The sequence below is a fragment of the Pseudonaja textilis genome, chromosome 3 (genome assembly GCF_049901715.1).
Source record: "Pseudonaja textilis isolate UNSWEBS1 chromosome 3, rPseTex1.2, whole genome shotgun sequence".
NCBI lineage: Eukaryota > Metazoa > Chordata > Lepidosauria > Squamata > Elapidae > Pseudonaja > Pseudonaja textilis.
In genome coordinates, this window is record NC_141992.1 from 68,754,280 (window position 1) to 68,780,359 (window position 26,080).

Below are 26,080 nucleotides of genomic sequence, written 5' to 3' on the forward strand. Positions count from 1 at the left end.
TTTTTTGTTAAGAAAGACTTTCTAAAATTAGGATCATCTGGTAATATTTCTTAGCAGGGCAATAAATATTTGTTGTTAATTGTCATGGATCAAATTGCCACTCAGATTGCCACTTTCACCTGGCTGAAAAGTTGGCATGCCTATTTCTGATCTCCTGGATAGAGGAAGTTGAATAAATACCCCAGAAAACAGGTTTATATGTGGGTTGCAGCACATGTTGAAGTGGAAAATCAGCAGACTCAGTATCCTGAATTATAAATCAAGCTGGATAAACTAGGCTGAAAAATCTATTCCCCTAAATGTTATATTGCCCACTGCTTTGTTTTTAGAGGTGGGAAAATACAGATTTTATCACACTTGCAACTACATAAACCAACCAAACTTGTACCAATACTTTCAAGTAAATAGAAAGAGAGTTTTTGTTTCAAGCAATAGTAGATTAATGGTTCAAATGGTGCTTGTAAATTTTGGAACATAAACTAGTTGATACCAATAGCCAGTAAGGCACTTTGTATTGGAGCACACAGCTGTACAGGGTAGGAAAGTGACAAAACTTGAAATGCAGTCAAGAGACATTTACATATTCTTTGACCATATATATTGAAAAAGGACATTTACAGGTTTTCTTCCTTGGAAACTCTTAACATTGTTTTGAAAAAAATCTGTTTACTCACCTAGGACAAAAATTTTAACAGGAAAACATTTCATACCTTTTTTTCAAAAGAAGAAAAATAAAAGAAAACAACAACCAATGTTTTAATAGTCTTCCACTCCAAAACATCCAAGCCACAGTAATTAAAGAGAGAAATCAAGAGAGAGAGAGAGAGAAGAGATAAAAAAGAAATCTCTCATGTTTCCTCTGTCCCTGGAATTTTAAAGATTGGTGTCACGACAAACTCAGATGGTTTCACAGGTACAATAGCTTTGGTATAAAACTTGCACAAGTAAAAGCTGACAATGTATTGCAGAAACAATGCACCAGACCCAACGCAGTGGTGTGGTCAGGACAGTCCACCTTCTCTAATGTCTCTTGCTTTGCATGTTATGCTTGTTGAGTATCTTCAGTAGAGATTTACTCATGTAATAAGGTCTTTTGGTAGAACCATCCTGACTTTCTAAATCTCCCACTAGGAGGAAGAAAGGCAGAGAGCAAAAAATGAAACCAATCCAATACTCCCATCTGCTGGCTCTTTTGTGCACAACAGCAAACACCTGGCGAGATATCTATATATCTATATCTATATATTACACATGGGATGTTTTGGCATTTATTATACTGTAAACACTGGTGCAATAATATAATCAGCCCTTTAGAATCAGGTGGGCTAGATGCTGCACCAGTTCCATCAAGAAGGCTCTTGACTCGAAGGAGTGCAGGATCCAAGCCTATTTCAATGTTATCATCTCATCAAGAAATGATTTCTCTAGTACATTATGACTTCTCTAAAGCAAGGAAGTGCATTTGATCAAGCTTTAGCTTTATGGTAAAGCACTATATGCATAAAATGGACACTATAACAAACCGGCAGAGTTTGTCCTAAGGATTAAGAAACACATCAGTCAAAGTTCAAAGCTATTTGCCTTTCAAAAATAAATTATTACTTAGTCTGCACATTAATTCTCATTCATTTTCTGAGAAAGATATTCAGGAATTTTGCCTATCAGATGTAAACTTTGCCATTATGGAACATTTCAAATTGGCTGAATGGCAGCCAAATTTCAGTGCTATTGCTTAGCATTTTCACATTTTTTCCAGTTGCTTAGTTAACAGAACATCTGGAATGTTTCCCTTAAGGGCATTTCTCTATTATATTTTTCACTGGGTTTACTTCTCAAGTACAGCCTACCAGCTGTGTGCACATACATATTAAATCACAGTTTAGTTTAATCATGGTTTGTTAAATAAAAACCAGGCAGAATAAAGATTGCATGTGGAAAAAAAGTAATTTTGTGACTTCTTTGGCAAATTCTTAGTTTGTTTTTCCTCCTTTATGTGTTAGCTTCTTTGGATTGATTGCAAAGCCCCTGTTTTAATCAGTATAACATTTTCCAAATGTCACTCCTGTTAGAATCAGTTCTAGTTATCTAGAAACAATCCAGTGTTATACCTCATAATTCCTAAAGACACCTAACAATGTCTAATGGTTGCATTGTGAATTAAAAGTGCAATCTTGCTGTTTTTCAAATGATTATGATCAATTTATCTCAATTGAAAACATTGAGATAAATTAACTAATCCTAAAATTTAATATGCAAAGACATGCTTAGCAAGGACTAAGTCAGTCATTTTTGCCTACTTTATATCCCAAGATATTAACATCATGTGGATAGCATGCTAGCTGGGTTCATATCTAACCATAATCTAAGGTTTGAGCAGGCATTACAATGGGAAAACATGTTTTTTTTAAAAAAAATGAATTGTATATGATTCAATCTGCTCTCCAGTTATCCATGGACAAAAGTTGCCTTCTAGAGACATTCCACATAGATGTTTGCTAATACTTGATTGCTCAGTGATTGCTGTAGTTAAGAGGCTCTATTCATCTTTTGATTTGTATATTTACATGCAGGAAAACTAATTTGCTTTTAGTAGCACAGAAGGGAATGAAACTGTCTTCCTCTAAAATGGAAAGGACCATTCCATTAGGGTAGGCAGACTCTTCTGGATGCTCCTGCTGGGGGACTGCAAATGACTTTAACCACGTCCTGGTTCCTCCTGCCTCATTCCTGTTGTCCTAGAGAGCTTTCTCAGCCTTCTAGAACAGGGGTCTCTAACCATGGCAACTTTAAGACTTGTGGACTTCAACTCCCAGAGTTCTTCAGCCAGCAAAGTTTTAAGTTTTGCTGGCTGAAGAACTCTGGGAGTTGAAGTCCACAAGTCTTAAAGTTGCCATGGTTGGAGACCCTGTTGTAGAACAGTCTTTGCTGAACTGGTTGAATTAATAAAATATTCCCTCCTTCTTGAGGGCTAACTGTGTGCAAATCTGGATGAATTACACTTGTCTGGGGTGGGGTGGGGAGTACATCTACTCACTGAAATGGGCATTCAGCTGAGTACCTATATATAATTTATTCCAGATTGATAGCTCTCTCAGGTGTTTTGGAATCCAAATGATGTAACCACTTTTGTCAAAAAAAAATATTCTCATCTGGAAATAAGTTGTTCCTTTTAACAGAATGGATTTCTAGAAAAACTTTCTTCTTTGCACTAGAAGAGTTAAAATGCTGGGGGAAGAACATCTAAGATTCTATATTAGTCCAATTAATATTGGTTGAATTATCTTAAAACCAAGTCCAGCTTAATGTAGAACTAGGCAGTTCCATTGAATGAATTTTAGAACAATAAGCTTGGCATTTGTACAATAAGTTAGAGGAAAAAAATAGAATTGCCAGTGCAAATCTGGACACAAGCTTCAATCAGAACCGATGCCAATCACCCCTGTGTTAATGACAGAGGATAATGTCATGAGGGGATAATGGAATTCATGATTACGTGTTTTTAATACAATATGTCCTATTTCACAAGCCTCTCATGATCCAGGAGAAACAGCATTAACTAAGGCTACCCATTGTTTTAATGTTTAACAGAAATAAAAGTTCAAACGAGACGACTCCTAAATAAGCAGCATGACTGTGAAGAAGCTCTGCTTAGAATATGTTGGCTCTCCAGCTTTTACTAATATAAAATGGGATTAATGATGTAATTGCATTTTGAATTCCAGTTATGAATAAGAAAATTGCATTTTTCTTCACAGGAATGCATTCTATTTTATGATGAAGAATACTAATGTTTGATATTTACTCATTAGGCCTTTTTTTATGAGACTCAAGACCAGTTTTATTTTACTTTAGCTTAAAGGAATATTCATTCATATTACATCTCTCGCATTTCTTTTCTCTCTGAATGAAAAATTATCCTATGTTCATATAAGTAATGTAAGAGGGACCTACAAAGGCAAATAATCCTTCATTCTCTGTGTTTGTCAAGCAGCAGCAGCAGCAGGAGAAAAACTTAGGACAAAAAGCGAATGATCTGAGTTTTAGATCAGATCAACCTTCTTCAACCTAGGTTCTCCCAAAGATACACTGAACAAAGGTTGAACTAGTGGGGAGAGCTGGAACAGAGCTCCAACAGATCTCCAGAAGACTAAGTTAGGAAAGACCAAGTTTGTTTACAAGGATTTTTTCCGTAGGGAAAAAAAACTAATATTGGGTTTTATTTTATGGATATTTTTTTCTAGAAAAAAATGTTTGCATGGCACATATAAAATTATGGCAATCTTTACCAGTATTATTAATATTTTGCAACTGCACTCATAAATATTGCATCTAGTGGGTAAACAGGGGCTATTGCATGACTTACATTAAAAAAAAATGAATAATAGACATTGGCATAACATTCTTTTTTTAAAAAAATGAAGATATTTAAAGAATCTTTACCCTATTATTATTTTATTTTTTTTTGAGATAAATCAGCAAGATCCCAATTTATCTCCATTTCAACTTTTAGGAGGCAACTGAATTAGCAATGTGCCCTTCTTTCCAGGGAACCATTAGTATATTTTAGTCACAGTTTAAGTAGCTGTCAATCAGCACACAGTAAAAATGCAGCCGTAGCACCATCATTACAAATTTAGGACCACCTGCTGGTTACCAATGATCTTGATATGTTTATGGCTGATTAGGATACATTGAAGTGCTTTGAAAAATTGCCTGAATATCCTTTACAAATATACACCTATAAAAAAAGTTATCAAAATGGCTGTCATTTCAGCCAGCAAAATCTCAAGTTAGAAAAGTTATTAAAACACTAAGAGCTAAAGGTTAAAAAAAAGAAGCTTCACATTTACACGTTTCCCTTAGGCACTCTATAAAAACTATGATGTGACCTTATTTCACAGCGGTTAAAAGACATTTTGAAAATGTTGCCCATTTGCTTATTTTTAGATAGTACAAAGCAAAACAAATGATTTATTAACCAGAAGCATCATACTTTAAAAAAATCTTTTGTCTAAATTATACGCATCTTGCTTTTAAATTTGCTTTTTTCCCCTCTTCCTTAAAACTATCACTGTTGCGATTCTGAGCATCATCCCATTAACTTTTTGGGACTCAGTTCTTTCTTCCCCAAAATCCGGTGCAGACTAGCTGACATGTAGTAAGGTTTTGCTGTAGATCCATCATTCCTTTCCAAGTCTTCGCCTGGGTAGAAAGTAGTCAAAAAGAGCCAAAGCAAAAAGCAGACATGCAGTCAAACCAAAACAAATGAGAGATTCAGAAGAAAGAGAGGAAAAGAATAATTAGAATTCCTACAACAGTAAAGTTGAATTTCAGTGTGATGCCATTGCAGAATATCACAAGCATTCATATACGCAATTTTAGATCAATAACATACAGGTTAGCTAAGCTGCATTAAGCCATGCTCTGATCATTACTTTTTGCCAATGCAACAGGTTAACTTTGAAGTTAAATAATTAACTTATGCTTGGTGATGAAGCACAGAACCTACCAATACTGTATTTCCACAGTAGTCTTGGGCAGGGGTGTGGTGGGGAGCGAAATGGTAAATCAACTACAATTATAAGATGACATGTTGACAGTTGAAAGATTCTTTTGGAATAAAATAGATTCTGGTGATATGGAAGATTAGAAGACTAGGACTACAGTTACAATGCAACTATAAGTCGCATAAAGGTCAAGTTTGCAAATGGTTGATTCACAACCAAGAGATGGAGAGAGAGGAAGATGGGAATCATAGTTATTTATTGAGCTCTGGATCATTTTTCTAAAGTTTTGTCTTTAGTGCTTTCTCAGTAGCAAGTGGGATTTCCATGACCAGGATGCTCAAAGATATTTGTCATCTGTATAGTTTCATAAGGATGGCCAAAGCTATTTGCATACAATAGCCATACTAATGTGAGAACAGTTATTAATTCATGCTCCCAAGTAAAATATATTCCAGCTCTTTTAAAGTCAATCTGGTTGCAGAAGAGGAAACATGTTACTTTAAGTTCAAACAACACAACTGTCATGATTAAAACAGCAAGGATGTTATTAGCAAGAACACATAACACTCATTACTGAAATGCTGCTGGACAAAATGCAGCTATAAAATACTTAGTTGTTAGTAATTATTATGGAGCAGTTTCTCAAAAAAGCCATAATGGTAATTAGCTTTTAGTAATAGTTCACTAGCCCACTAATGAAATCACATCTGACATGTGATTGCCCATGCAATAAAAATTTCAACTGAGTAAACTGTAACAAGAGAAGCAAAAAAAAAACCCAACCCAGATCCCTCCAACATATTCATGAATTCTGTTAGGAAGTTAAATTACCAAGTCCTTTATCTGAGCATCACTGAAAGAGGAAATAAATCATAAAAGGCTGATGACTTACAAAAACAGAGGAAAAGTGTGTCAACACACATTGCATAGACACTGAAGAATCCGTGTGCAACCAGATACGACCCTATAATGACAGTCTGGAAAAGAAGAAAATCAAATTTACATTATTGTGATAGTTTTTCTGAAGATATTCCAGGACTCTAAATTTAGAAAGTAATAGTGATTCCCCAGTTCTCCTCCCCTCCCCACAGATTTACTAGAACTGGTGCAGCAGACAAGGCTGTTAATAGCAAAGTACAATGTTATTAATATGAGATACCGTAGTTTCCAATTACACCTTTCTTTAGTGTTAAATAATCCACTGTGAACTATCCTGGTAATCCATTGCTTCTTCTCTTTTGCCCAACTTTCTATAAAGGCACACAGTACATAGCCAGGAACTTCCTTTCATTTAAAAAAAATCCCAAACAGAAATGCAGAAGAGCAAGGCCGACAGAGGAAAGCAAACAAATTAGGACCTCCCTTTGTTTTGGGTTACATCAGCCCTATCCAATATGAATTCAGCAAGTTAATCTCTAAAGATGTAATCCAAACTGTCTGGAGAAGACCATGCTACCTGCCTCAAATATGAATTGGGATCCAAATATCAAACTCAAATCAAATTTGATCTCCTGTGCCTGCAATTCGTATGGCCAGAATGTGAATCAGACCTAATCTGTGGAGACTGAGATAGTACTGTAACTGCAGACACTTTCCCCAGAGTGTATCTGTGCAGCAATAAGCAAAGATATTTTAAATAAACCAGAATCAAAAGAAATCAAAGTATGGGATTGCTTGTTTTGTTGGGGGCTGGAGAGTCATGATCCTGGTCGTATCACCATGCAAAAGCCAACCTCACGCTTGGACCTTTAATTCTTCATTTGAATTTACCAAGAGGGGGACCCAATAATAATTCAGTGAAGGTGCTTCTTGTGCAAATGCTGGTATCCTGTGTGTGAAGAAAAAGAAGGCTAGGACACCTGCAGGAGGGAAAAAAAAACACAGAGAGAAAGAATTAGTTACAATCTAGCTGCATTTCAAAGCTCTTTTATCTCTCATGTTTTGAAACAAACAATATAGTTTGCAATAGATAATGTCTGGGAATATACACAAATTACTGTGCCATAGTGGCACAGTGGTTAGAATGCAGTATTGCAGGGTAATTCTGCCAACTGCCAGGAGTTCAATCCTGAGAGGTTCAAGGTTGACTCAACCTTCCATCCTTCTAAGGTTGGTAAAAGGAGGAGCCAGACTGTTAGGGGCAATATGTTGACTTTGTAAACTGCTTAGAGAGGGCTATAAAGCACTGTGAAGCAGTATGTAAGTCTAAGTGCTATTGCTATTCAACTATTTACTTCCAAGCCATTTAGGTATCTCCATTTAAATATGCATACATTTTCAGAATCAGGACCCTTGTTTTTATAACAGGATTTTTCAAATAATAAATCCTTACATTAATTATCCTTGGTATCTGTAGTGTCTAAAATTCACATTCCAATTAATTATCTGTGAATAATTCATGCAACCAGAAGATTTTAATCTATTTTATCATTCCTTCAGTCTCTTTTTAATAACATGTGTAGTTAGCAAACTGAAAAGGAACCCAAACTTGATTTTTAAAAAGTTTATCTAGTTTATTTCTTGGAGAACCATTTAACTACTTTCCATTAATCTTATTCAGTATGTTTAGTGATAAATTGAGATACTAATTTAGAGTAACAGCTATGCTAAGCAGGAAGGATAAAGAATGTAAATTAATTAATCTCAGAAATTTATTCTTAGGCACAAGGAAAGCATGAAGCAATTTCACTGTTAAATGGTTTCATTTCAGACAACTCTCATTCATTTTTTAGTTATAAAATAATGTGCATAATATACATATATACATACATAATATACAAATTATTTTAATTCAAAGCCCTTATCTTTTGATCTTCTGTTAGGGAATATTATTACAGGTAGTCCTTAAGTTATGACAATTGAGCCTAAAGAGAGAGCAACATCTTAAGAGAGCAACATAAGAGACAGTTGTTATGTGAATTCTGCCTCATTTTGCAACCTTTTGTGCTACATTTGATAAGTGAATCACTGCAATTGTTAAGTTAGTAACAGTAAGGCTTTCCTGTTGACTTTGCTTGTTAAAAGGTCACAAAAGGTGATCACATGATCCCAGGACATTGGAACCTTCATAAATACGAGTCAGTTGCCAAGTGGCTTAATTTTGATCACATGACCATGAACATGCTAAAATGGTCATATGAAAAATGGTCGTAAGTCACTTTTTTCAGTGCCATTGTAATCTTGAATGGTCACTAAACAAAGTGTTATAAGAGCTACCTGTATTAGTCCTTTGCCATGATTAGATCATTTCCTAGCTAATAGCAGCATCATTCCCTGCGATAACCTCTGCACAAGATGGTCAACAAGTGCACAATTGCTATAAATTGTGGTCATAAGTCAAAAACTACCCATACAGGAGCTTTGTATCAACAATCAGCTAAGCATGATCCAATGCCTTAACAAAACTGAAAACAATGAATGAGACTCAATTGATTAGACCTAACATTGTACTAATATATTAAACAGTGTTCAACTAGAGGGGATAATAGGTGTATAATGTCTTTTTAATGCATCTTTTTAATGCTTTGATTGTTTTGTAATTGTTTTGTCTTTTTGTCCTTTTGGAATTTTTTTTAGATCTGTATTTTGTACTTTAACTTTGTTCTGAAAAAAATAAAATACATACACACACACACACACACATATGAATTAATTGATTGACTAACCCACAGCTCCAGCAACTAGGAGTTTACCCAGGAATAATAAGAAGTCTGTTACTTTATCCAGGACTGCAACCCTGTGCAACAGAGAAGAAAGCTGATATCATGTTGTTTTTCGTCCCAAAGGCAGTAGGAGTTTGTTTCTAGCTATTATACTAAAGTTACTTTAATAACTACATGACATACTATTTCTATGTAGCTAAAGGATCTCATTTTAGAGAAAGATTTAAAACTGATGATTAATTTCCTCATGGAAGCACAGATTAGTATTTTAAATTATTGGAGGTGGGGAAAAGATATCCCTTTATTTGCCGACTGCAGGCTATCTAAAAACATGTACATCAAAATTAATGTTAAAATTAACATACTAATATAAGCATTCTAATGAAAGTATTAATAATTTTATTGAAAAACAGTTTGTATTGCAGACTGAGAAAGCATGTTTTTGATGTTTAGGGATTTAAAGTAAGCTCTAGCATTATATTTTGTAACATGATAAAGGAGCAAATTCATTGTCATGGAAATACAGAAAATTAACTGTGACTGGTAGCAGTAGCTGAAGAGTAAGTTGGCTTTGATGTGAAACATCCAGGTTAAAATATATGCCCACCATTAACGCTTAGGGAAAGGAATAGGAGAGAGCTCAATCTCCCCAAATTCTGGGAAATCCATGGAAGAAGGGATTCACCAGGCTGCATCTGATGAAGAGTCCAGATAATAACCACTTTGCTTGGATCCAACTTTCTTCCTAGTACCATCTTGGCCAGCAACAATTTTCCATGAGGCCAGGGTAGAACTTAACTATCATAAATGTCTCTTCAAATGAACATGTGATGGGATTACAGGTAGTCCTTGACTTACAACAGTTCATTTAGTGACCATTCAAAGTTACAAAGGCACTGAAAAAGGTGACATGACAGTTTTTCGCACTTACGACTGTTGCAACATCCCCATGGTTGCACAATCAAAGTTCAGATCCTCGGCAACTGATTCATATTTATGTGTCCTAGGCTCAGGGGATCAGCTTCTGGGACCTTCTGACAAGCAAAATCAATGGGAAATCCAGATTCACTTAAAAGCCATGTTACCAACTTTACAAATGCAATGATTCACTTTACAACTGTGGCAAGAAAAGTGGTAAAATGGAGGAAACTCATTTAACAAATGTTTCACTTAGCAACAGAAATGTTGGGCTGGATCGTGGTCATAATTTGAGGACTTCCTGTATACCAGGTCAGGTATGTCCAACCTTTTGGTTTGCCTGGGCCACACTGAGAGAAGAGGAATTGTTTTGGGCCACATACGAGATATATAATATACAGTACTGTGTGTGTGTATCAATAATACTAAAGTTTACGATTTTATGGAGATCGCATTACTAGCTAACATGCCCACAGGATGTGAGTTGGATATGCCTGCACCAGGCAGAAGACAAGACTAAGCACATAGCTTTGCTCTATACTCTCTTAGACTTCCATGAATAAAGCTAGATGTAGAGAGGAACTGTTCAGGTGACCCTCAAGTTAGGACCACCATTGAGCCCAACATTTCTGTGGCTAAGTGAAACATTTGTTAAGTGAGTTTCCCCCATTTTGCCACTTTTCTCGCCACAGTTGTTAAGTGAATTATTGCATTTGTTAAGTTAGTAACATGGTTGTTAAGTGTTGTGGTTTGCCGGCAGCCGGTGTGGACGGCAGAGGTATCGTACAGTGAGGACGAAAGGGAACCAGTCAGGGAGTCTGGAGAGGACTTGGATGAGGGTCCTGCATCCAGTGTAGGGATGGAGCCAGGATCATCTGAGAATGGGGTGCTGCCTTCGGAGCTTTAGGAGTCTGGCAGCAACGAAGCAGAGGACCCCAGAGATCCTGTTCCCAGTGCGCCTGTGCACAGAGCTGTTAGAAGGTGAGAGCAGTGAAAGCAGAAGGGGCGATTGCCCCTCCCATAAGGGATAAAAGTCAGACCTCAATGACGAAGAGCTTTGCAGGAAGCAAAGCAGTTCAGTAAGCTCTGAGTCCTTTGTGAATCTCTGCACTCTGGTCGGGTTTTTCTAGGTTTTTTGGTTTGGTTTATGTTAAGCCTTAATTGGACTTCCGTTTCTTGGCAAGCATTCTACAGCACTGAAAAGCATGCTCTTATCTGGAGGAACTGTGTCTAATCAGATTTGGCTGGGAATGCAAGTAATTCCCAGCGTCGCATTAAAAAAGGTTTTATTTTTAAATTCAGTTTGTGTTTTATTAAGTTTGACGAAGCCTGGGTCAGAACATTAAGTGAATCTGGATTTCCCATTGATTTTGCTTGTCAGAAGGTCGCAAAAGCTGATCCCCTGATCCTAGGACACAGCAGCTGACATAAATATGAACCAGTTGCCAAGGATCTGAATGTTGCAACAGTCGTAAATGTGAAAAATGTGAAAAAAAGTCACTTTTTTCAGTGCCTTTGTAACTTTAAATGGTCATTAAATGAACTGTTGTAAGTCGAGGATTACCTGTATTTAGGACTGCTACAAGTTGAATACAGCACTCTATACTGTTAAACCATGTCCCAGATCGAATAGGAAGCAATACTGGTGAGAACTGTTTTATGTTTGCATTCATTATCCTGTTGGAAATTCTTAAAATAAAACTCCTGACCTGAAAATACTATATAACAAAACCGCCCAAGAAGGTAAATAACAAAACTGCCCAAGAAGGTAAAAACTGAAAATATTTGGGTTTAATAATTTTATTAATATTCACTTGATGTGAGATGGACAGCATGTGAACTTAAATAAAATAATATAACATTTTTCAAATTAACTCAAATAAATCTATGTTAGGGGGTATTAACTATATTCTTTGGGAATCTATAACAAACTTGTTTGTAGCATTAGTCCATGTTTTCTATCTCTGCAACTGGGTGAAACAATTAAACATGTGATCTAGCCTTTAAATGTGATCTGTTCCTAAACTTGATTGAAAAAAAAAAGAGTTGCATTTGTAACTCCAAGAATTTCTGGACAGGACAGGACAGGACAATTAATGGCTCAAAATATCTAGAGGGCATCAGTCTTAGATAAATGAGAATAACATGAATATTTAAAACATTGACCAAGCACATTCTAAGTGAGGGCAAATATATGGAGCATTACAGAATTATACCTCCTTACCTCACCACATTTCTCATGAGAAGAAAAAAGGCATCTTTTGCTGAGGTGCAGAAGTTTTTACCATAGATTGCAATCTGCAGAATAGTAAAAACTGTTAACATATATTAAAGTTGTCTGAGATGTACTATGGACTATATATTAAAGTATCTTTTAATACTATGAAAAAAGATATAAACATTTCAATCCAGAAATAGTTTGAATACTATGGTTTAAACCATTATATTAAAAAATTGGAAAACTGAATTTGCCACACCAATTACAGTTTGCTAGACATTGTATAGAAGTGTACTGGAAAAGGAGAGAGTGAAAAAGAAAACATACCATGATGTAAGCATTCCTGTTTATAAATTTAAGGAATTTTTCCAAGCACCAAAAACAGCATTTGAGGCAGCAAAGCAAGAACTTAGCAAATGCATTTTGTGAGCCTGCATGAAAGAGAGAAAACATTTCTTAACAATTATAAAATGCCAAGATGATGCCACATAGAAGATTTTATACTGTGCATGAGAATTAGAGATGAAGTATATCAGGAGTTGAATAAAGCTTTAAATATTTTGTTCCATCGCTTAAACAAACTGGGAGTGTTTACTCTACCAATCATCAGAAACTTTCCTGTTCATGGCTTGCTGTAAGGTACATTTTCCCAAACTCCATTACATGGAAACACTGGAGCAAGATCTGTAAACCAGTTGTGGTTAAGCCCTTTACGAATATAAATGCTTCTGCCAAATTTGTGTTTCATATGAATGAAAAGGCATACAAGTGTTCACAACCTGAAAAAGTCTTATTCCATAAAACTCACCCTTAAGTTTGTGATCAAGATATTCCAGGATTACTCTAATGAGTTGAACCACTGCAAGAATTAAGGAGCCAAATGCTAAAGAACCTGTATGATACCTAAACGGGGGGGAAAATCAAATGTTACTCTTCAGGAAGTAACATGTTAGTAAACATTAAACTGCTACGAAATCAGTTAATAGGGCTGATATGGTTTACATATCTTGCAATATTAAGTATTCATCAGGTATATATATAAAAGGTATATATATATAATGTGTAGTTCTAATTTACTGCTGTTGCTCGGGCCAAAGGGAAGTTACAGACACATTTAAAATCTAGGTGTGTGAAAACATCACAGGGAAAATATAGAGAGAAGTGAATTCAAACCCTGATGTAACTTCTTACTCACCGTATTGCTCGTCCAAATGAAGAAAACAGAGGGCAGGGTGGGATGTCAGCAGGTTTTCGGAAGGCCCAATAATAAGAAGCAAAGGCACCAGCAAGGGTACATTGACCCAATGCAATTGAAAAATTGACCAGCCAGAGAAAGACAAACACATTGATAATTTGAAAGACTAAGATGTAGCGGTGGTATAGACTTTCTCCCCCATAGAAAGCAAATGTACACTGTGCCCCTGGACATAATTTGGTCACATTAGTAGCGTTGAAAGTCTGTTCAGGGACAAAAGAAAAATAATTGGAGATATGAAATGATTTCAATACCGTCTCAAACTGTGAATCTTTCCATTGTTAGGCAAGAACAAGACAGAACACAGGACACAGAACAACAGAGGGCAGTGTTCAGCTAACAATTGCAAAAGTATTAGTGATACTCATGTACAGTATATACGTATAACATTTGGGATAATGAGATAACAATGTATTGTGTAACATTATAAAAACAGCTTGAGATAGACTACATAAGTACAATCAAAATACTAGATCTGATATTTGCAGTACTTCTGCAAGTGATGGGAATTTTGCTTTAGGAGAATTCAAGCTGTTATAATTTAAAACTCATTCTTAACTGGTAATTAATTCATATGGCAAATAATTCTTACAAATCATCCTAAATGCCTACATGAATTGATACATTTTGAACTGTGCTTGTGGTTCTAAATGTTTCATGGGCTTTCCAATGTTTCTAGCAGTTTCAGAAAACTGTTAACGAAGTTAACCAAACAACTAATAATTCAACCTTCTATATGTGTCTGGTCAATGGAAGCGTCTCTGCATTAAGTGCTATAGTCACTTACGATTATAGTAGATTGAAAAGATTCATTTATACAAATTTGTCAGAAGCAATGTGGGGAAATTAAAGCTTAGGGGATTATGAAAGCATAGGGTATTAACTAATGAAGAATTAGAAGGTACATGGTTGTTTTTTTTACACATTTGCTTACCTCTGGATAACAGGTCAAATTTGCATATTTGCATAAGCTTTGATTAGCCATAACTTTGTACACAGGTTCTCCTGAGGTAGCCAGGAAACTTTATTTAATTGGGTTAAGTAACAAACAGAATCAGATAGTCACAGTATGTAACATTCTACCAAGTGGAAATATCACAAAGAATATAATTAATTTCCTTTGCTTTTTAATGACTAGCACAAGATAAGATAACCATAACACGCATGCATTTTCTAAAAACCTACCTGCCTGGTCTGCAGGTAATTAATGAGAGGTGTAAAATATGTTACTTTTTTACTTAATAACAAGGGCGTCTTTGCTGGTAATATTGGGGACCAAGTGAAAAAGGATAGCTCAAAGATCACATACACAGTAGAGATACTGTGAAAAATATTGAGAAGGTTCAGAAAAATAAAATAAAAATATATTTCAAAAAGTTGAAATAATAAGCCATCCAAGACACTTCTACCCAAATGTTAAAAAAAAGTCACAATACTGCAAAACTTGCATTTTATATAAGGATTTCACTCACAATTAATCAGTGAGAAGAGAAGTTCTGGGAAGGAATGTGAGCATGTAAATAAGTAATTAAGAAACCACTGAAGAACACGAGATAGTCAGATGCACAGTGAATTTTGCAAGTTCTCTTCATTTATTTACTTGAACAAATCAAGTACTCTCAAACTTTCTGCACTTTTGATGGCAAAAAAATCACATGATACATGAATCAATTAAAAGGTAAGAGATCAAAATAGAGATTTCTTCCTATGCAAAATGTAGCTTCTTCTGAAGGAAGTTGAGATGCTTGCTTCTTTCATGCTTTAGCAAAGGAATATGTCTGAATTATATTTTTTTTCTTAAGCATGGAGTTTAAGATTGATTATTGAATGCATTAAGAGCATACTCTAAAGGTTGCCATAGAATAAATGGAGTGTTTAACAAATTATTAATATTGAGCAGGGAATAACAAGCTTGTGTGTTTTCTATTTCTTCTATGTTTCTGATTGTTTAATGCATTTAGGGATCAGTGTATAAGCAAAGCTTGTTAGAAGTGTGTTGGTTAGGAAGGTGAATACTTCTATAATTTGTATGCATATTCTTGAAGGAGCATGCAAATGATTTCCAGCAAATGCAACAAATCATATGGTTGTGAATAATATTGAACTAACCACCAAAGCACTTAATTCTGACAAGGAGATTGTGATGAATGATTGATTGCAAGTTATAAACTGCAAAAAAAACAGCGTAAATGAATTTGTGTACTATAACAAATGCTTCCTACAATGGGAAATGGAGACATTTTAACCTGTGCAAATGAGGGTGAAAAGTAATGGTGTTATGTAATTCACTGCAAAGAAAGATTATTGAAAGAAGTGTATAATAACATGCTTCTACCCGCTATGCCACTGAGACTATGTTAGATTAAGTTGAATGCAGTGGGAATGGCTTACTTGAGAAATGTGTGTAGTAGCAAAAGAAAAAAAATAAATGAGCGAAGAATACAAACATGGATTGAATACAAGAATGAAACTATGAAAAGAAGCACAGAAGAGGAATTTCGGTGTGGTCAGAGAAGAATAAATTAGGATTGATGTGGCAGAATCATCGACTAAAGGAAAAGAGGAAGTTTAGGAGGAAGCATCACAGATTAGACTAGTAAAGCCTTATTATTTACTGGGTCCCAAAGAAATGCAGCAAATGGGATGAGATTCTTGTAATACAAGTGATCAACAATAATAAAACTGCTGTGGCCTATTCATGTAGTTGATCTGGTATATTGCACCTGACAACTGAATTACCAATATCTAAAGGAAATTGGCTCACATAAAAACTGACTTGCTTAGCAATGCAAATTCTGGTCGTAATTATGATTGTATGTTGAGCATTACTGTAGTGCATGGTGTTGTATAACATTTAGCAATGTTTCCTTTTTCTTACTTCCATTCCTTTTTTAAGAATTTACTATTTATTACTCTTTTTTTAATTCCATATAGTATTCCTAAATGGGAATGGTGTGATGAATACTTGTATGCATATATGTACCAATAAAGTGCTCACCCGGAGATGTGAAATAACCTGTAACCACTTACTCTTTGATTAAAAAGGATACACAGCTGTCACTGCCCAGTATGAAATGCAGATGGTGATAAGAATAAAGGTTATAATTGGATAGAATAATGTAGACATGATGTAGCCAATTGCCCTAAATAAATAAACAAATAAAGTTATTCAATTTATCAGATGCCGGGCTGCAAAACAATCAACTTTGTATACAGCATATCAAATTTCCACTGTGATTTTTATTGTTTAAGTTTTCAATATGCAAATAAGTATAGTATATATCATCATAAAAATAATGTAAATTCCCACAATCCCATATTCAGTGGCCATGACTAAGTATCAGACCCCTTCCGACCCATTTGTCCATCAACAGGAAGTTCATGCAAACAATATTTCTTTAATTTCTTTAAAAATTGCCTAAGTATGAGAAAAGTTTGTGTGACAGCCAATGCCTATGTTTTTATTTCTGATGACCTTTAGCTCTTTATTATACAAGCTGTATAAAATTGGGTTGCTAATCATTGCCCTATAAAATTTCATATTTCATTTTGTCCTGGGTTCCTCAACTCTTTCATTTGCATTTTGTATTATCCTTTAATATTTGTTTTATCAATGTTTTATTCAATGTCTTTTACAACAAGGCATGCTTCCCCCTCCCCCATACTGTAATTTTTGGTATCAGCTTCAAAATTCTTTTTTTTAATTTAATTGTAACTTCTGTCCAGTGTCCCAGGTCTTTTGTTCTACATAAAAGTTCATCCAATCCTAGTTCTTAGCAAATATATCAGATTATATCTTAGCAGATATAATCAATCTTATTTCCCTTAGCTTCTTTATACAATGGGACCGCAGAAATAAACTGTGGCTCTTCAGATGAGGTTGAGTTATAATTCCTAGGAGACACAATCACTCTAATCAATTTTGAATACTGGAATTGTACACGAAGAACAATTGGAAGCTGGATAGCTCTTTCATCCCTGCTGTATCCCACAGAATAATAAAATTCAGACTTTTCTTTCTTGGGTTTATAAATACACACAAGACATATTCACTTTTTGTTGCCAATGAAGGGGACCTCTGCCAAGGGAAGGAAATATTCAAACACAAGGGCAACATATTTAGGGGGAAATGAAGCTCAGTGAATCACTCAGCACCACCTATGAGTGACCTGGAAGAAAATTCAGAAGCCAGTCAGAAGTGGTATGGTTATCATAAACTGTTTGCTCCTAAGTAGGAAAAGGGTCAACAAGAATGGAGACTTTTTTTGGTCCAGGCATGGAGTAAAAAAATTAAATAAAAGTCTAATGTTTCTTTTCTCCTTTCTAGCAAATCTCTTCTATGGAACGTTTTATTGTTCTCTCTATTCTCTGTTAATGTTTGCTTATTATTTCAATTTATATGGCTACCCATCTCAAATGCATGACTCAAGGCAGATAACAACCATTAAAAACATACACAATCAGTAGCTGGTAAAAATGTAGAACCAGAACCAATAAATTAATATAGCCATTAGGGTCCCTAAGCCTGGTAACAAAACCATACTTTTAAGTTCTCATGAACAGTCAGCAAGCTCAAGGCTAATATAATCTCTGGAGGTAGGATGTTTCTGTTTCCCATGTCAGAAAAGGTTCTTTGGCTGATAACCTTTCCAAATAGGCAGAAGAGAATAATGGATCAGGTAGATACAGTATAATCAGGGAGAGTTGATCTAGTTCAGGGGTGTCAAACTCATGTTGTCACAGCATCATCATGTGACATATTGTGACCCCCCCCCCCCTAAACTGGGTGTGGGTATAGCCAGCAAATGACACTTCTGGCCCACAGGCCGAGAGTTTGACAGCCCTGATCTAGTCCCTCAGGTAAGCTGGAGCAATTTATAGGTCATTACCAGCACCTTGAATTGAACCTAGAACAGCGGTCCCCAAACTTGGCAACTTTTAAGACTTATGGATGTCAACTCCCAGAATTCTCCAGCCAGCTCTGACCTAGAAACATAGCGGCAACCAATGCAGCTTGCAGAGCAGAAGTATAATGCCGTGCGGATCAAGCAGCACACATATTGCATGTGCCCCTGCATTCTGTACCAGCTGTAACTTTTGGATATTCTTCAAGGAATGTAAGGAACATTGAAATAGTCCATTCAGAATGGACCAAGGCATCAGTGTATGTGAACAGAGCATCTTGGTCCAGGAATGGTGGGTGCATTTATTTATGTATTTAAAACATTTATATAGCCACCCATATTTATGTATTTAAAACATTTATATAGCCACCCATCAAACTCTGGATGGTTTCCAACCAACTATTAAAACAATTGTTTTCTATTTTTTCTTTCTATTTTCTTCTCCTTTTTTTTCTTTTCTTTCATTTGTGTATGTGTTGTTGGTTTGTTTTAATTGTAAAATTAATAAAATTTATTTATAAAAAAAACCAATATCAATAAAAAGACATACACATAGTTCCATAAAACCTCAAATATTAAACCTGGTACTAAAGGTAAGCTTCCACATGCAGTCTATCATTAAACTCTGGTGTCCTTTTCACCCTATGTCAGCTTGGTAATTACTTGGTAATGTTATGAAACCTGACTTTCTCTACATGAGAATACTGTTTGTATACCGGTAATTACTATTTCAATTTTCATAAGCTTTCCCTAATGTGAACAACGTACTCTGCGTATGTTTATAATTATTTCACATAATTTAAAGAAGAGCTAAAACTTAAATTAAACCTTGCATTAAATGTTAGTTCTACGTGGACAATTAATGTATTGTGCTAGAAACATCTTGACTGTTTTTTTTCAATCACTGCAGAACTGTGGAAGCTTATGCTAGTCAAGAAATAATTACTACAAATCAGTGCATTTCAGAATTTAATAATAGGTAGGCCTTATTGAAATCATAAACTGTTTACAATAATAAACTGCTTGTTAAATTCTAGGAATAGATCATAACTGATTTATTGCTAATATAAACTGCCATTTCACTGAAGAGATGATTAAACTAAACTTGAAAAAAATACTTAGCTTTTAGTCATTAATCACATATTTTTCAAGATCTTGATTAAGGGTTGCATTCTGCTGTGTTCACAACGGAGTGCAACATTTCTTTTGATGAATGCATCAAAATGTATCATATTTATGCACTTTCCAATGCAGAAATATTGGACAGTACTTCTGTGATCTTTAGTTATCTTTATTGGAATATACCCAACATTATAATGAAATATTATTTTTTCATTAGAAGTTTATGAAAATCTCTGCACACATTCTTTTAATTGTATTGTTTAATTTGCTATGATGTTTCCAGGTGAGCCCAGAAAAATAGTTGAATTTGATGAAAGACTACAGAGTTGATACCCCACTACATATTTTACTTTCAACTTCCCCAAAACAGCAATTCTGATTCTTGGCTCAGGGAGGAAAAACAGTCTGAAACTCAGTTTATACAAGGACAGAGATAAGACTGCTCTTTATAGAGGAAAAAACGGAGAGAATTGCAAACTGAAATACTCTTTCCCTTACATTTATTTTCAATACCATTTCAGACAAAATAACCGAACAAATGATGTTGACCATTCCTTCCATGTACATTTTTAATAAAAAAATATAAATATTATATAAAGTGGGTAATATAATCCATGGTTTTTTGCTAGCAGGATCATATTAATGAATTGAAGACTTGGCATTCTTGCAGAGTACTTCTCTTCACAATTAAGATAACCTCCTTTGAAAGAGAATGTCTGGTCTCCATCCTTCACTGTACAATTTGACTGAATCTATGAACTAGACCAAACAGCCTGATATCTTTCTGGAAGGCTTCTAGTTATCATGGCTTTTTGCCAACTCTATATATAGTCATATTTTTATGCAGGTACTCAAACAATTCTGTGCTAGTTCATTTCAGCTTTGTTGATGGGAAGAGTAGGGATCATTCAGTTCTCTGAGAAATGTTTCTCATAGGAGAGAAAGGGAAAGGGCTATAGATGGTCTGACTTTGGACATAGTCTCAAAAAATTATCAGAGAGCACTCTAGGAAGAAGGAATGAAGGGAAGTAGAATGGCCCTTGAGGCTGGCAATTAAAATGGATAAAGAAAGTACTGGCCAATTCAAAACTTAATGTTTAGATGGCTTTCTGTTGAACTGAAATGGACAGAACAATGTTAATTGCTGAAAATTATTGCTACTTAAGGGGAGTCATATGGAGAACAGGGCATGATTCAGACAGATATGCTGAGAAGCAGAAGGAAAGCACCATAGGAAGGTATGAAAACAGAAAACAGCTCTCAATGCATCTGAATGTGATTTTACTAGCCTGAATGAGAAAAACCAGCTGTCAGCTGGGCAGATAGAAAAAAAATGCCACCAATCTCTGTAAGCCATTCTTTAACTCTAAAATTAAGAAGTAAACAGGGTAAAGAATAGAGCATTCCATTATATTTTTAGCTCACATTGTAATCTACAAAAATTGGATGCTTAAAGTTGCTTTAGGCTGAGGGGGAAAAATGTTCATGCCTCACAACTGAAGCTGCTTAATCAGCTGAGGCTTGGGAAAGGAAAGAAATTTGCAACGAATTGCTCACAATTCTCATTTTAACATGCTTCTTTTTTTAAAAAAAATCAAGTGGTATATTGCCCTGAATTTCTAGCAAAACCTAAAAATCTGTACTAGGTCACAATCTCTCAACTAATGGATGGGGAAGGCTTTGTTCAGAATACTACAAAAATGAGGATGCTAATAATACTCACCGGCTACCTTCTTTCAAAAGGGCAATTGCAATCCGGATTCGATTTCTCAGAAATATTAACATCAGTATAATGACAACTTCCACTATACAAAGTAGGATCACTGAAAATAACAATAAATGAGTTTGTCAAAAAATAAGGCCGACTTAATCTCACAACAGCACATTACCAGTTAGAAGGGTTAGTTTCAGTAGTCCCTTTCACAACTGCGTTTTATCTACGTTTCCAGTGAAATTAAATCTCAACATACATAGATCTAGTCTAGGCTATTTTATATGCATTAAAGCAAGTATGTCATCAAGATTGTACTCTCTCATCACAATTGTATTTATGTGATTCATTTTGTATATATACGGCTTCTCCTCAATGAATATTAGGGCATACTGTACAATGAAGTTGATGAAGAAAACAATTCATTTCAATGCATAGCTTTAAATATAATGCAGATTCAACATGATTAGCATAAAGAAATATCTGTTTGCAATTAGACAGTCCTATTCACTGACTCCCTTTTGCTATTTTCATTCATTGTATCTGAAGATATTAGATATAATCAATGCTTATATGTGACTGATTTTGTTCTTTTATTTATTGTAACTCAGGGCTTATCATTATTATTCCTGGATAATAGCTTTTTCATGACTAATAGCAGCCTGAATTTGTTATTCTTTATGTACTGCTATTTACTTCTGTACTTTATGTACTGATATTTACTTGAAGTTAGCCATCTAGAATTCCAGTATGACTTTTGTCAAGATTCAGAAATTCTCCAAATGAGAAGTAACACTGAAGTCTTATGTCCTTTCTTTTTCAGAAAGCAACAGGGTCAAAATAACAAAGGAACAACCCACTTCATCACAAGCAAGAAAACACACATTGAGTTGTATTGACATAGCAGGGATTATTTATAAGTTCCATTCATTTTAAGTCTTGATCCATCAGACATTTTGGAATACAATACCATTGTCCCCAGAGCAGGAAGAAAACCAGGGAGACTTTACAATTTGATTTTGCCTGCAGGCTAAATGAAGTATAATACATGTAATGTGTTTTTAAGAAACTTATTTATCTATATGGGGAGTGAAATACCATATTTTGTATTGTGTTTCACGGTGACTTATTCTACTTATCCTAAGATTTTCCCAGCCTATCCCATGTTTCCTACCTGCACAGGTGCAAAAAAGTATGAGCTTTCATCATGCATTCTCTAATTCATTCACTTTAAGAACAAATAAAGTCAAAAGCTTGGCTGCATCTTGCATAGCCTGAAAGCATATTCCAGAGCAAACGTCTACAATTTGGAGGCATGTAGCTATGTCAGACCACACATCCCATAATTTCCAGATGTCATGGACATACTCTAACTGAAGCTGCTATGTGAGATCACATGACATTTTGGGGTGCAATATTATTAAAATGATAATAACAGACTTTATAACACTCCCTTGCCCTGTGCCAGAGATGACATTGATGCTCTATGTGTTTGGAGGTCAGAATGGGTTAAAGCTGAATTCAAGATAGCAGAGGTCATGTTTGTCCAAAAAGGCTATTTGTTGATCCCAATGTTATCTCTTGTTGAGCAAACTCTGCTCCCAAAGGAGCAAGATTATCACTAGAGGGCCCTTCTGAACTCACAACTCCTGCTAAAACAGCAAGTAAAGTTGTACCTAGAAAAGTTATTACCCAGTTTCAGTTGATGCATCAGTTGCAATATTACCTGGTGCCAGAGAACATGGGAATAGTTAATTCTTGTCCTGACTAACACCAAGTTAGATAGCTACAATGCACTCTTTAAAGGAAATACCTTTAAAGACAAATCAGAAGTAACTATTAGTCCAGAATTGTGGACACATTATAGCTATGCTGTGGGTTATGAATTAGCTTCCAGTTGACTTCTAGATGTAATTTAAAGTAATGCTGAGCTGGTTCTTTCTATCTCAGCACCTGAGACATTGCAGGACAACTTCGTCCAAACAAAAGCACCCGAAATACTAGGGCATTTAGAGTAAAATTTTCTCAACTTTCTCAACTTTGCGGAATAAAAGAAGCTAAGGATGGAAGCCACTGCTTTTTTTGTGTTGGTTCTCTAGAACAGTGGTTGCTAACCAGTGGGCTGTGGCCCACTGGTGCTCCACGAGAAAATGTTGGTGGTCCGCAGAGAAATGTCACCCTCAGAGAATCTCCCAGAGCAATTAATCCAGGCTGCGCAGGAACACAAGGCTGTGCAGTCCACATGGCCCGCAGGAACTCTCCTCACCCCCTAACTCCTTACCTGGCAAACTTGCCTGGTAAGTTGCTATTTTTCCTTTTTCCGACCATCAGCAGTTCTGCTGTGTGGGGAGATTTAGATTAGCTAGAAAGCAAGAAATAGTTGGATTTCTTGCTTTCTAGCTAATCTTTAGATAAGCCGAATCTTCCTCAGGACTGAAGCATTGCAGACTGAGCTAGCCGATGGCAGAAACAGATCTCTAAGTGAATCTGTGATTCTGTGAGCAACTCAATCTTCCTACCTACTTTGCCTGATTTTGGGCAAAAGTTGCTCTTTTTTAATAAAAAATTCAATATTTATATAAATATTTATAATATTCACATGCAAGCCATGCCCAGTCAGTCACATGACCACCAAACCACACCCACAAATTAGACTACGCCCATAGAACTGGTTAGTGGTCCCCAGGATTTAAAATTATGAGATTGGTGGTCCCTGAGGTCCAAAAGGTTGGCGACACCTGCTCTAGAACAAATTCCTACTGGAGATAAAGACCAACTTTATCTCTGATAGCATTCAAGAAAATCCTGAAGCCAAAGTTGCTCCAGAAAGCCTAATTAGACTTAGCCATCTTTTATCTTTGTTATTTCTTACTAATATTGGAGCTGAAATGGAGGTGTGATTCTATAGCATTTTTAATTTCAATTTGTACTATGGATATTTTTTTATATCATGTAAGCCTCTGGGAATCAATTGAATTATAGTGGGATATAACTGCAGTGAAATTAGATAAACAAGACATTTAGGAAACCTGTTTTTCAGAGAGCAGGCTCGCATATTGTACTAAGTCAAAGTACCCTTTTTTATTTCAATATGCTGAATGAACTCATCCAACTTTAGCTTATTGTCAACCCATGTTTAAACATATAGCTTACCATGGAATATATTGAGTTTGGTGTCAATAAATCATCAAAGAAGCTGTTTATGCAGGTTAATATTAAGCAGGTATCTCAAAATACAGGTTTCTCAAAAATTCACTTACTAAATGCTAACCATGTTTGCCTCAGTTGCAGATAGACCCTGAAATCTGTCTGAAATCCAATATCATAGATAGTAAGATCAGAACCAGGTATTCCATGAAGGCGATGATATTCCCAGTAGCAATGCCAGATACCTTTTGAAAAAGAAAAAATAGAATCATAAAACAATTTACATCCTTTTTAGATAATCTATCCTATGGTTTGTTTCAAAACCAAAGAGAACTTTTTGGTAGAAAGATGCCAGATCCAATATAAGAGCTACAAACTATATGCTTGACTTGGGACCTAACACGTAATAGAAGTCTTCTTCTAATACATATGCATGACGAAAAAGTACTTTTATATGCTTATCAATCAGAAACTTATAAATGGCATAAGAGAGAAAAATAAATATTTTTACAGAAGTAACCCTTGTTATGTTCTTGTTGAACAAGAAAACCCCCCGGGACTTCTTTTTTGGTAGTGAAAGACTAGAATTCTTTTGTTCTTAGAGAAAATTTGAATATACTAGTTTCAATTCCTGTGATATGGGTTTGGTTCCTGTTCTCAATTTAATTTTTTAACTTTATGATATGTCCCACCTGCCATGCTAGCAAACATACTTATGCTGTGCTGAATTTCAAATGAATTATTTTTAAATTTTATTATGTTTCATTTTGTATGGCAAACAGAGATGAATTGCTCTATGTTACTTTATAAATCTAGCTAGTAAATAGTAAAAAGAAAGCAAAACAAACCTTATAATGTCTATAGGTACTCTTATTTGAAGAAAATAGCTTCCTGGCTTCCAGTCATCAGTCTTTTCACAAATAATTGAAATTCCAAAAGAAACTTGCCAATAACTTTTTGAGAAGGTGGAGTACCAACCAGTATTCTATCAGAGAGCAACATCAAACAGGAAATACAAGGAGAAAGAAACCAGGTTTCTGGCTCCATCTTATGCCGTTGGAGGAACCTCCGCCAATCACACTTACAGCATTCTCTTAAAGATACAGTATTAAATTACTATTCTGGTTTATATATTTCCAACCCAACTGTTAGGTGACTATCATTCCTAACATTCTCCCCTTTGGGTAGGACAATATATAAAGCCTTACAGTTGAAGTCCATATTCATCACAGCAAGCCTTATGTTTACAGTGCCTTGGGCTTTCGTAAAATGATCAGCAATGTTATTCTCTGACATGCAGTACTCCAGTGTAATCATTTTACTTTGAACACATTGTCTCACATTTAGATGTCTTAGATCTTAGATTGGAAGCCATTTGTATTGCTGATTGGTTGTCTTCATACATAACAATAGGTTCCTTTACATTAATTCCCACACCTATCAATAGTTGTTTATAACAAACTAAATCCATACATAATAGAGACAAACCTGAGAATTCAGCTTCCATTGTTGATAAGCTTAGATGTTTTTGACGAATGGACCGCCATCCAATTAACACCTTTCCTAATAACACTACAGTACCTGACATTGATTTACATGTAGGTATGTCTGTAGCGAAACTTGCATCGGCATATGC

At 35.4% G+C, this 26,080-nt stretch overlaps 1 protein-coding gene across 3 annotated transcripts in view; it reads right to left on the bottom strand.

Annotated features, from left to right (window-relative positions):
- Window positions 1–581: 581 nt before the first annotated feature.
- The window catches only part of SLC44A5 (solute carrier family 44 member 5), a 168,754-nt gene continuing 143,255 nt past the window's right edge, over window positions 582–26,080 (bottom strand). For 2 of the 3 annotated variants that reach the window (XM_026700187.2, XM_087930040.1), the window contains exons 11-22: window positions 24,558–24,689; window positions 21,310–21,409; window positions 16,611–16,703; window positions 14,495–14,582; window positions 13,501–13,763; window positions 13,114–13,208; window positions 12,633–12,736; window positions 12,312–12,385; window positions 9,173–9,243; window positions 7,278–7,366; window positions 6,400–6,484; window positions 4,509–5,202 (exon numbers count right to left, since the gene is read on the bottom strand). In XM_026700187.2, coding sequence (XP_026555972.1) covers window positions 5,090–5,202; window positions 6,400–6,484; window positions 7,278–7,366; window positions 9,173–9,243; window positions 12,312–12,385; window positions 12,633–12,736; window positions 13,114–13,208; window positions 13,501–13,763; window positions 14,495–14,582; window positions 16,611–16,703; window positions 21,310–21,409; window positions 24,558–24,689 — 1,307 coding nt within the window. In that variant the 3' untranslated portion in view covers window positions 4,509–5,089. Of the gene's footprint in view, window positions 1,128–4,508; window positions 5,203–6,399; window positions 6,485–7,277; window positions 7,367–9,172; window positions 9,244–12,311; window positions 12,386–12,632; window positions 12,737–13,113; window positions 13,209–13,500; window positions 13,764–14,494; window positions 14,583–16,610; window positions 16,704–21,309; window positions 21,410–24,557; window positions 24,690–26,080 lie in introns of those variants that run through there. The other variant, XM_087930041.1, reaches the window with a different exon arrangement.